This window comes from Phoenix dactylifera, chromosome 2 (genome assembly GCF_009389715.1).
Source record: "Phoenix dactylifera cultivar Barhee BC4 chromosome 2, palm_55x_up_171113_PBpolish2nd_filt_p, whole genome shotgun sequence".
Lineage (NCBI taxonomy): Eukaryota > Viridiplantae > Streptophyta > Magnoliopsida > Arecales > Arecaceae > Phoenix > Phoenix dactylifera.
The window spans coordinates 19,369,234-19,380,619 of record NC_052393.1 but is presented as its reverse complement, the minus strand read 5'-3'; the positions used below and the strand labels follow the sequence as shown (position 1 = coordinate 19,380,619).

The following is an 11,386-nucleotide window of genomic DNA, read 5'->3' as shown; positions in this document are numbered from 1 at the left end:
GTGCAAGTTGGTGAAAAGGACCGGATTAGTAAAGACAGCCGCTCGTAGACGGCAAGATAGCTAGACAGAAGCATATGCCATATGTTCAACAGTGACCATCTAGAACTATTTGACCGAATCCAAGGAGAAGACAAAAGGAAACTAGCCATATGACTAAATTCCAGCGGATTGAATGTGGAAGTTTGAATTAATTAACCTTAGAGGCGCTAAATAAATAAATAAACAATTAAAAAATTGTTTGAGGATTAATCTGCGCACCTTTCTCTTGTAAAGTTAATTCGGCTTTCACATAATATATTCGAGAAGAATAATTATCCAAACTATTTTTCTAGCCCAGCCTTATGCTGATGACTTGAAGAGCAATTCCTTCTGCTAATTGGACGGATACATTGCATTATGAGAAGAACAAGTCTCTCTCTCTCTCTCACTCACTCACTCACACTCACACACACACACACGGACGCACACAAACATTATGGTTACCAATTCTGTCGGCTACTGGCCTGGGGATTATTTTGCGATCAGTTTCAGGCCATTAAAGAAGTGAGCACTGAATTCATCCATCACATGCTTCGGGAGTACCATACCGATCTCGATTCCACCTTGCTCTGCTCTGCTCTCTGCCACCGAAATGTTTCCGGGACCCGAGATGGACGTCACCAAAACCTTCTTTGGTCCTCCCCATCCGAAATCAGTCTCATAAACTCTGAACTTTGGCGACCCCGCAACGGTCATCGGTTGCTCAGGCAATACAGACACAAATCTTCGTAGCCAGATCTCTGCACCATCCAAAATTCCGTGTTTTAGTCCTTCAATTGCTTTCCCAATTGCCTCCGCCGCTGCTACAAACCCTTCTTCTCCAATTACATCGCCTACTGCTACCTCTACAAAACAAGGCCCTACGCAATTTCCGAAGTATGATGCCGGGAGTGGCGGCTGCAGTCGTCCCCTGCAATCCACCGGGAATCCTGAATAAGCTTTCCTATCACTTGCAAGGCCTCTCATCTTAACAAAGCAGACCCATACATAAGCAAGCGCAACCACGATCGTCGAGCAATGGAACGATGTCTCCCGCTCCGCGGCTCTGGCCAGAACCAGTCTCTTGAGCCTTTGAATCTGATCTTGTTTGAGAGAGAATGTGGCATGGACCATGTCGGCGAAAGGAATTTCCGCTGATGGTTCAGGAGCTGTCATTCCTTCTACATCATGATGGAAAACCGAGTACAGCCCTCGAGGATCGGAGATCAAGGTCCTGTCAAACAGGGGCGGCGGCGCCACCTCGGGCATCGAGCCTCCCGACTTGCATGCGGAGGCCCATGACTTCATGAAATGCATGGAACTAGAGCCGTCACATGCAGCATGGTTGATCGAGACCCCGATGGCGATGCCATGATTCGGGAACACGGTCACCTGCACGGCTAGCGAAGGCTGAGCATCTTGGGCCTTCGGCAGCTGGGGGACCAACTGCCGGAGCTTGGAGATGTCGCATCCATGGTCGTCGGAGAAATCGTGGAAATCACCGTCGTGCTCCGCCACGGTGAAGGAGACAGAGTCGCCATCGACGTAGGCTATCTCGTACCGGTCATCGCTGCCGGGGGAGCGACGGATATTACCGGCAAGAGGGAAGAAGTGGCTGCAGGGTGACAGACAGCGAGGATTTGAGGTTGGGGAGGCACGAGTCTATGAAATGAGCAATTGGATGGGGAAGTCATAGAAGAAGAGGCGCTCGACAGGGTGTTGAACTAACCAGATTACGTCAAAGAAGGTGAGGGGGAGAGATGCAGGAGCAACTGATCCGGGTGGTGGAGAGACCCGGGAGTTCTCCAGAACTCTGAGCGCTGGGAATTTCGACGCCATTGCAGGACACTACTCTCTCAGGTTCCAACTGGAATCAAAGCCCGCAAGAGAAGGTATAACTTATAAAGTTGCCAAACAGATTTCTATTACCGTGAGCAACTTGTCGTTGTCGTGAACAAATTGGTCCGCCTTGGGGTAAATATGCATCGAAAGATCTAGTCTCTGCTTACGTGCTCTCCGTTTGTCCAATGGCCGGTTGCGTTCCTGCGTAAAAAACTAGTGGTTGCCTAGTGTTCTGGGTTCGGTTCGGCACCGACAAATGCGGCTTTTGGTGCGCTGTTTGGGTTGGGCAGGGTATGGCTTTTCTTTGTGACTGTTTGATGTGAAAGCTCGTGGTTGGAGCAAACCGAACCATAGATCGATCCTTCATGGCAAGCTTGGGTACTTTCTGGATAAGGATTAAATTTAGACGGTCCAATTTCATGATCATGGTCATCTATGTATTGCACGATGGTCACGTTGTACATGGGAGTGCATGCAATTAATGGATGGCTGGGAGTATGGAACTCCTGTTGAAAAGTGAGGTGCTCAAAGAAAATTTGATGGGAGAGACGGAGTTGCCCAGGATTCTCCGCGATGTTTTACTTTTTAATTTTTTGGCGGTATCCGTACACGTTATGTATGATACTTCCATTTTTAGCCAAAAAAAAAAAGAAAAGAAAATTTGGCCCCAGTGCCTCTCTCAGGAAGGTTAAGACCCCTCCCCAACTATTATTAGAAAATTAAAAATATTAACAAAGAAAGAGAAGGAAGTTTAAGTCCTAACATATCAAGTTGGGGCAGTAAGCCTGTGTCTGGGGAGGAACAAAACCGAGCATCAGAAATTTTCATAGCTCGCCACTGTTTGAACAGGATGCATGACAGCGGAAATAACAAGAGGCAATTGGTCAACGAAGATTCTTCTGCATTGCTCATTCCAAGAAAGCCAGCAGCTAGCTGGTCCCAAGTCTTCATACCAACAGAATAAGACAAGGAGTTGGTTTATCGGCTTGGTATTAGAGTCGCATAAGGAGCACCGTCCATAAATCCTTCTTGGCAAGAATTTTCAGTGCATGCAATCTACTGAACAACCCTAGCCACATGAAAGTATTGGTTTTTTTTGGAGGCACGTGAACTTTCCAAAGAGATTTATGGAAGGGCCAGACTACTCCTGAGTTGATGATGTACATAAGTTAAAATCAATCAAAATGAATTCTTCACCACATTCAAATAAAAGCGTTCTTGTTGCATCGATCTTTTTCATGAAAAAATGCTTCTCCTTGTTTCATGACATCAACAGTTGGATCACACAGCAGCCATTTCGAGGTCTATACATTGGAGTGCTCAAAAACAAAATTGGAGTGCTGCGCAAGTTGCACTCCAACAGTGGACGTTGCAAAAAAAAAATACTAATCATTTTTTTCACACGGAAGATGCAAACTGAACCTCAAATAATGGGTTTGATATGCAAAATTTCATTAGCTAGAATCTTCAAGAAGATATTTTTGATATGAATCAGTTGGATATCATATCCAGGTTATTAATACGGATGTGTGCATACAAGAGATTATGTCCATCCTGCTTGAAATAATTGCTGCAGGAACTTATTTTAATTTCTTTTCTTGTAATTTAGTATGAGAAAATTGTAAAATATTGGTGGTATATTAATTCATAAAGATGAATAGAGTTCACAAATCTTTTTTCCCTCTCCTTTTCAACTGCATAAAGCCAACGCCAGCGGGATTTAACATCCCTTCTGTTCTGAAAAATAAAAAATAAAAAGTTCGTGGATGTACATTGCTGAGGACCCAAGAGGCAAGGATGAAGGAAGGGGAGGATCGTACGTGTCCACCATTAGATCTCCAAAGAACCCTCTTATTTCTTCGCCCGAATCCATCATTGGATCGCTCACACATTGCACAGGTCATTAAGGTCCTGTTTGGGGGAGCTGTTGGCAGTTGAGCTTTTGGAAATAGAACTGTTGGAAGTAGAACTGTCTGAAGTAGAGTTTTTATAAAAAGTGGTTTGTTGTTTGCTAACTACATTTCTAAAGAGCTGTGGCATTTTAACATATGTTTAATAAACAAACTGAAAAAGTACTTTTGTGTAACAAAATGACCATAAAGGATATTACTAGTATTATACAACAGTGCATAATAAAATATAATATATATTAATACATAAATATATGATATAGTATAATATTAATGTAATGTAATATAAGATTATTATAATATAGTACTATAACATTGTATACTATAAGATAATTTAATATAATATTAAATTATTTAACATAACATATCAATATATCATGATATAATATAATATAATATTATATTTATAGTATAATACAATAATAAATATATAAAATATTATAATTATTAATGTAAATTATTTTTTCACCCTTCTGATGACCATTTATATATCTATCTAACAAATTTTCTAGCTAAATGATAAAATTAATTAAATAATTACTATTATTTATTTTTATTTATTGATTTATTTAGATCAGATTATTTGCTACTCACTCATTTTATTTATTTATTTATTATTCTATTTTATTGAAATATCTTTATTTATTATCTTATTTATTTATTTATTTATTCATTTATATACATATTTATTTATTTATTTATTTTTCTTTTCTTTTCTTCTTTTTCTTTTTTTTCTTTTTCTTTTCTTTTTTCTTCTCTTCTTCTCGTTCCTTCCCCTCTTTCCTTCTTCTCATTTCTTCTCCTCCCGTGAGGCCGGCAGCGCTGGAAGGGGGCCGGGCTGCGGCGGCCGCGGGAGGGGGCCCCGAAGGGGGCCCGGCGAAAGGAAGCCGAGGCGGCTTGCTCGCCACCACCGCAGGCGGACATCGCCGCCCCACAGCTCCACTGCCATGGAGGCTTCGCTGCGGCTGGGACACCGTAGTCCCGCGGCTAGGATGCCATGACCGGGCTCGGCGGAAGGGAGCCGAAGCGGCTTGCCCCACAGCTTCTCGGTCCCGCGGCTGGGACGCCGTGGTCCAGCGTCTGGCGGAGGCCCGGCCACCCCATGGTCGAGCCCGGCCCTCCACGGGCTGGCACGACCTACGAAAGTGTCGCTGGCCTTGGGTGATGGCCGGCGTGGTGGCTACCACCGTGGGCAGCCACGGGCTGCCTCCCAAAACAAAGGAAAAAAAAGGATCAGGGGGCAACGGCGTTGAGAAGAAGAAGAGACAGAGAGGGAGAGAGAGAGGGAAGGGTGAGAGAGGAAGAGACGGTGGGATGGAAGGTTTTGGGAGAAAAAAAGGTCTTTTAAATAGGGGTATTTTGGTCAAAAAAATAGTTTCTTGACACAGCTTAAAACAGTGTTTTTGGAAAGCTCTAAAATGGAGCTTCTCCCGAAAAGTTATTTTTCAGATTTCTGAGAAAGCTAAATCAACTTTTCAAAGTTTTTACCGAACATCCTTTTTCATCCTCAAGTACTTTTGGAGGGCCAGAAAGTGCTTTTTGGCCCTCCAAAAGCTCCCCCAAACTCTATCATTTATCTATTTCCATTGATGTCACAGCAAGCAATGGATGATCCAATAGTGAATTCACACCAAAGAAGGGGAATCCTTCTTTGGCGCTAATAGTAGGGGAGGAGTGTGTTTCGTCATTAGGGATCTAAACTCCAAGGTGATTGCGACTGGTGGTTGCCTAGCGACTTGGCTACTGTCATTGGTTGGATCCAGTAGAGTGTGAGAGAGGTGGGTGATTACCATCCTCTCCTTAGTGATATTTAGGAGATGGTGAGTGGTGGGATAGCTCTGCAGGCCAAGCATATGTATCGAGAGGCCAACGGAGCAATAGATTGGGTAGCCTTTTTAGTAGCTAATCACTCTGGGGAGATCCTGTGGCTAGGGAAGAGGAGACTATCCGGTGCATTTCGAGACTTGTTATCTTTTGATTTTTTTGGGTGTCTTTCTATCCACTATGTATTATCATCCATTTCAAAAAAAAGAAAGAAAAAAAAGGAATGATCCAACAGTGGATTCGCACCGAGGAAGGGGAATCCTTCTTTGGCGCCAAAGATACAACCTATTTCCGAAGGCAAGAAGGTCATCCAATATTTGTGCTTTTTGGTTGCTTCGTTCAGATTTTGGGTTGCATTAAAATCCAACCCTTTAGTGGCGTCATTTGAACAGAGTATTCTTTCCCTCCTTTCATACTACCTTTCTTTCCAACCACCACCGCCATCATCTATCATTAGCCATCCAGTGGTGACCGCCGTGGCCACTGCACACTGCCGCCTTGACCACCTGCCCTTTAGTCGCCATGCTCCATCATCGTCACTAGACCACCACCGCCTCCCATCTTCTCTTTGGTTTGCTAAGGACATGATGGCCCTCCCTGTTTGTTATTCCTCTTCTCTCTCTATATATATCTTTTCTCTATTCTCTCTTGGGTACAAAGGGTCCTTTCCAATATGTTCTGCAGGCTAGTTGTATCATTTTAGAGGGAGACTCATCTTCCCTGATGGCACACTTTAGGGAAGAGGGGCGGGAGAAGGTGGAGGACCCTTTTCTGGGCGACATTCGTCGGATGCTACAGGAGTGCCGAGTTCTTCAGGTCAGGCATGTCTTTTGGAAGGCAAATCAGGCTGCTGACTGGATCGTCTCCTTCACTGCGCACCACTCTGGAGAGTTTCTTTGGACTCAGCAGTCTTTCGTTCCTTTCGCTTTATGTTGTCTGCTGGATGCTGATATAGCTGGTTGTGCTCATGCTAGGGTAGTGTGAGCAGCCGATTTACCCAAAAAAAAAGGGTCCCTCCCTACAACTTTGATTGACCTTGTAAAGGGATTCAGAACCACCCCGGAAGCTATGCAGCATATCGGCCCCATTAAGCTCCATCCTTGTTATGTTATGTGTATTCTGGTGTTGAAGATGACTCAATGACTAATCGTTTGCAAGATAAATAATATAACCATTTTTCTAAATTTATCAATAAATTATAAAATATTTTTAAAATAAATTATTCATAATTTATGAACTTAATGCATAGTATGTTATTATTGAGTATATTTTTTTTTGAAACATTATATGATTCATGATCAAACATATTGATTTTGATATAAATTATATTCGATTGATTTTTGATATCGCATAGTTTTATGTATCTTTCAATTTGGAACATGGAATACATTTTTTTAAGAAAAAAGTGCTTTTATTCGACTATGTACCAATATCTTACTAGTGGGAGTTTATATATTGGCACATTGATAGCTTGCCAGTGGAGTTTATATGTTGGTACACTAATAATGAGGGTATACTCAGCCATCATAGGTTATACGTTAACACTTTGCTTATTTCTGAGCTTGTTATCTCGCCCAACCATATGGTATAAGTATCATTATAGTTCATGGCTGCTGAGATAAACTTGATGTTTTGTAAATTTGAATTTGTGAAAGTAAATTTTAAATTTTGAGAAGAATATGATTCATGTGTATGATGTTTTGATATTGCTGCATATCTAGATTTAATTTTTGAACTAATGCATTTTCATATGCTTATTTATTGTAAAACCGCTATTTATCTTATTGTTTGAGTTATCTAGTTAAAATATCTTACTATTTTTACAGATCCTAAGAACTATACTAGCACAGGGTTATGCTTCGATAGAGTGATTAGAAACAAAGTTTTAGTTTGTTTATTTTAGATTAGAATTTTATTAAAATTTGATGTCAAACTTCTGAATTTTGTGTGAGATATTAAAGTTTGGATTTTAGTTATTTAAAATTAAAGTTTGAACTTTAGTTATTTAAATTTATTTTATTTCTTAATTTATGATATCATGATAAAATGTCGTGTACTTGCATGCTTATGGAAAGAGTTCCCTATGTACTTGTTTGGTTCGTGCGAAGAGGACGAGAGAAACTATGGTCAACAAATAATGAAAAAATATCTTATGTTGGGATAGAATTTTCAAAGGCGAGAGATAGAAAAGTAGCTTTCCAATAAAAATAAAATTTCTATATTAAAAAGAGAAATTCATATAGGATGTAAAAAAGTCCAACTTTCACCAACTGAAAATTGAAATATTTTTTTCAAAAAAAATATCCTCAAGCTTTTAGATAGAATAGAGTAAAGTCTTTTTCTTTTCTAAGAGCATAACAGGTATTTTACATAATATTTCTAAAAAAATAGATGCTCAACCAAATATAAGTTATTATGGAATGTGTCATTTTTCATAGTTAATTAAATATAAAAAAAGTTATTTTTTTAGACATTATATACTCAAGCATCAGCTTAATTCTTAGAAAAAATATTCTAATGAAGAAAAATCTTTTGAGTATATAATGGTTGTCGTATCCCTAGTATGTAATTTCATGAATGTGCAAAATAATTTTATTCTAAGATAATTCTTTTAATTTTTCTCTCTCAATCAATTTACTTCCCCACGGTCCTACCTGGTCCTTTCTATTTTTTTAATCTGTCATACTCATTTACTCTTCTAACCTTGACTCTACCTTGCCATCCCTTGTGCTAGTCTCCACCACTTTTCTCCAAACCCCAACCCACCTCCTTAGAAGGAAAAAGAAAAAAAATCAAACCATTCTCATCCTTTTTATCCTAAATATCTATCGAAACAAATTATAAAATCAAATTGTTAATAATCATAATTAATTTTTTAGCATATTTGCACATTTTTTTTTATTTTGGACTACAAGTGTGAGCATGTGTTCCTCAACATATATACACACAATATATTGGAGAGGAATAATTACAACAATAAATTGGCGATCCAAACTTTTTTGTCTCGCTCTATCAAAAACCACACGTTATGATCACCTACTCTTTGTTACTATTTTTTCTTCAACATTTTCTATAAAAAATGTGCAAGTTGGTGAAAAGGACCGGATTAGTAAAGACAGCCGCTCGTAGACGGCAAGATAGCTAGACAGAAGCATATGCCATATGTTCAACAGTGACCATCTAGAACTATTTGACCGAATCCAAGGAGAAGACAAAAGGAAACTACCCATATGACTAAATTCCAGCGGATTGAATGTGGAAGTTTGAATTAATTAACCTTAGAGGCGCTAAATAAATAAATAAACAATTAAAAAATTGTTTGAGGATTAATCTGCGCACCTTTCTCTCATTCATACATGTAAAGTTAATTCGGCTTTCACATAATATATTCGAGAAGAATAATTATCCAAACTATTTTTCTAGCCCAGCCTTATGCTGATGACTTGAAGAGCAATTCCTTCTGCTAATTGGACGGATACATTGCATTATGAGAAGAACAAGTCTCTCTCTCTCACTCACTCACTCACACTCACACACACACACACGGACGCACACAAACATTATGGTTACCAATTCTGTCGGCTACTGGCCTGGGGATTATTTTGCGATCAGTTTCAGGCCATTAAAGAAGTGAGCACTGAATTCATCCATCACATGCTTCGGGAGTACCATACCGATCTCGATTCCACCTTGCTCTGCTCTGCTCTCTGCCACCGAAATGTTTCGGGGACCCGAGATGGACGTCACCAAAACCTTCTTTGGTCCTCCCCATCCGAAATCAGTCTCATAAACTCTGAACTTTGGCGACCCCGCAACGGTCATCGGTTGCTCAGGCAATACAGACACAAATCTTCGTAGCCAGATCTCTGCACCATCCAAAATTCCGTGTTTTATTCCTTCAATTGCTTTCCCAATTGCCTCCGCCGCTGCTACAAACCCTTCTTCTCCAATTACATCGCCTACTGCTACCTCTACAAAACAAGGCCCTACGCAATTTCCGAAGTATGATGCCGGGAGTGGCGGCTGCAGTCGTCCCCTGCAATCCACCGGGAATCCTGAATAAGCTTTCCTATCACTTGCAAGGCCTCTCATCTTAACAAAGCAGACCCATACATAAGCAAGCGCAACCACGATCGTCGAGCAATGGAACGATGTCTCCCGCTCCGCGGCTCTGGCCAGAACCAGTCTCTTGAGCCTTTGAATCTGATCTTGTTTGAGAGAGAACGTGGCATGGACCATGTCGGCGAAAGGAATTTCCGCTGATGGTTCAGGAGCACTCATTCCTGCTACATCATCAAGGAAAACCGAGTACAGCCCTCGAGGATCGGAGATCAAGGTCCTGTCAAACAGGGGCGGCGGCGCCACCTCGGGCATCGAGCCTCCCGACTTGCATGCGGAGGCCCATGACTTCATGAAATGCATGGAACTAGAGCCGTCACATGCAGCATGGTTGATCGAGACCCCGATGGCGATGCCATGATTCGGGAACACGGTCACCTGCACGGCTAGCGAAGGCTGAGCATCTTGGGCCTTCGGCAGCTGGGGGACCAACTGCCGGAGCTTGGAGATGTCGCATCCATGGTCGTCGGAGAAATCGTGGAAATCACCGTCGTGCTCCGCCACGGTGAAGGAGACAGAGTCGCCATCGACGTAGGCTATCTCGTACCGGTCATCGCTGCCGGGGGAGCGACGGATATTACCGGCAAGAGGGAAGAAGTGGTGCAGGGTGACAGACAGCGAGGATTTGAGGTTGGGGAGGCACGAGTCTATGAAATGAGCAATTGGATTGGGGAAGTCATAGAAGAAGAGGCGCTCGACAGGGTGTTGAACTAACCAGATTACGTCAAAGAAGGTGAGGGGGAGAGATGCAGGAGCAACTGATCCGGGTGGTGGAGAGACCCGGGAGTTCTCCAGAACTCTGAGCGCTGGGAATTTCGACGCCATTGCAGGACACTACTCTCTCAGGTTCCAACTGGAATCAAAGCCCGCAAGAGAAGGTATAACTTATAAAGTTGCCAAACAGATTTCTATTACCGTGAGCAACTTGTCGTTGTCGTGAACAAATTGGTCCGCCTTGGGGTAAATATGCATCGAAAGATCTAGTCTCTGCTTACGTGCTCTCCGTTTGTCCAATGGCCGGTTGCGTTCCTGCGTAAAAAACTAGTGGTTGCCTAGTGTTCTGGGTTCGGTTCGGCACCGACAAATGCGGCTTTTGGTGCGCTGTTTGGGTTGGGCAGGGTATGGCTTTTCTTTGTGACTGTTTGATGTGAAAGCTCGTGGTTGGAGCAAACCGAACCATAGATCGATCCTTCATGGCAAGCTTGGGTACTTTCTGGATAAGGATTAAATTTAGACGGTCCAATTTTCATGATCATGGTCATCTATGTATTGCACGATGGTCACGTTGTACATGGGAGTGCATGCAATTAATGGATGGCTGGGAGTATGGAACTCCTGTTGAAAAGTGAGGTGCTCAAAGAAAATTTGATGGGAGAGACGGAGTTGCCCAGGATTCTCCGCGATGTTTTACTTTTTAATTTTTTGGCGGTATCCGTACACGTTATGTATGATACTTCCATTTTTAGCCAAAAAAAAAAAGAAAAGAAAATTTGGCCCCAGTGCCTCTCTCAGGAAGGTTAAGACCCCTCCCCAACTATTATTAGAAAATTAAAAATATTAACAAAGAAAGAGAAGGAAGTTTAAGTCCTAACATATCAAGTTGGGGCAGTAAGCCTGTGTCTGGGGAGGAACAAAACCGAGCATCAGAAATTTTCATAGCTCGCCACTGTTTG

General features: G+C 41.9%; 2 protein-coding genes across 2 annotated transcripts; both read right to left on the bottom strand.

The window, feature by feature from the left end:
• Positions 1-256: 256 nt before the first annotated feature.
• LOC120109993 (malonyl-coenzyme A:anthocyanin 3-O-glucoside-6''-O-malonyltransferase-like) lies at positions 257-1,857 on the bottom strand. The gene is made up of 2 exons (XM_039123946.1): positions 1,748-1,857; positions 257-1,633 (listed from the first exon to the last, which is right to left on the bottom strand). The coding sequence occupies exons 1-2, from the start codon at positions 1,855-1,857 to the stop codon at positions 511-513; spliced, it is 1,233 nt and encodes a 410-aa protein (XP_038979874.1). The 3' UTR covers positions 257-510.
• A 7,094-nt stretch (positions 1,858-8,951) lies between these two features.
• LOC103699484 (malonyl-coenzyme A:anthocyanin 3-O-glucoside-6''-O-malonyltransferase-like) lies at positions 8,952-10,624 on the bottom strand. Its single transcript, XM_008781505.4, has one exon. It carries the CDS (start codon positions 10,536-10,538, stop codon positions 9,192-9,194), a length of 1,347 nt encoding a protein of 448 aa, XP_008779727.2. The 5' UTR covers positions 10,539-10,624; the 3' UTR covers positions 8,952-9,191.
• Positions 10,625-11,386: the final 762 nt, after the last annotated feature.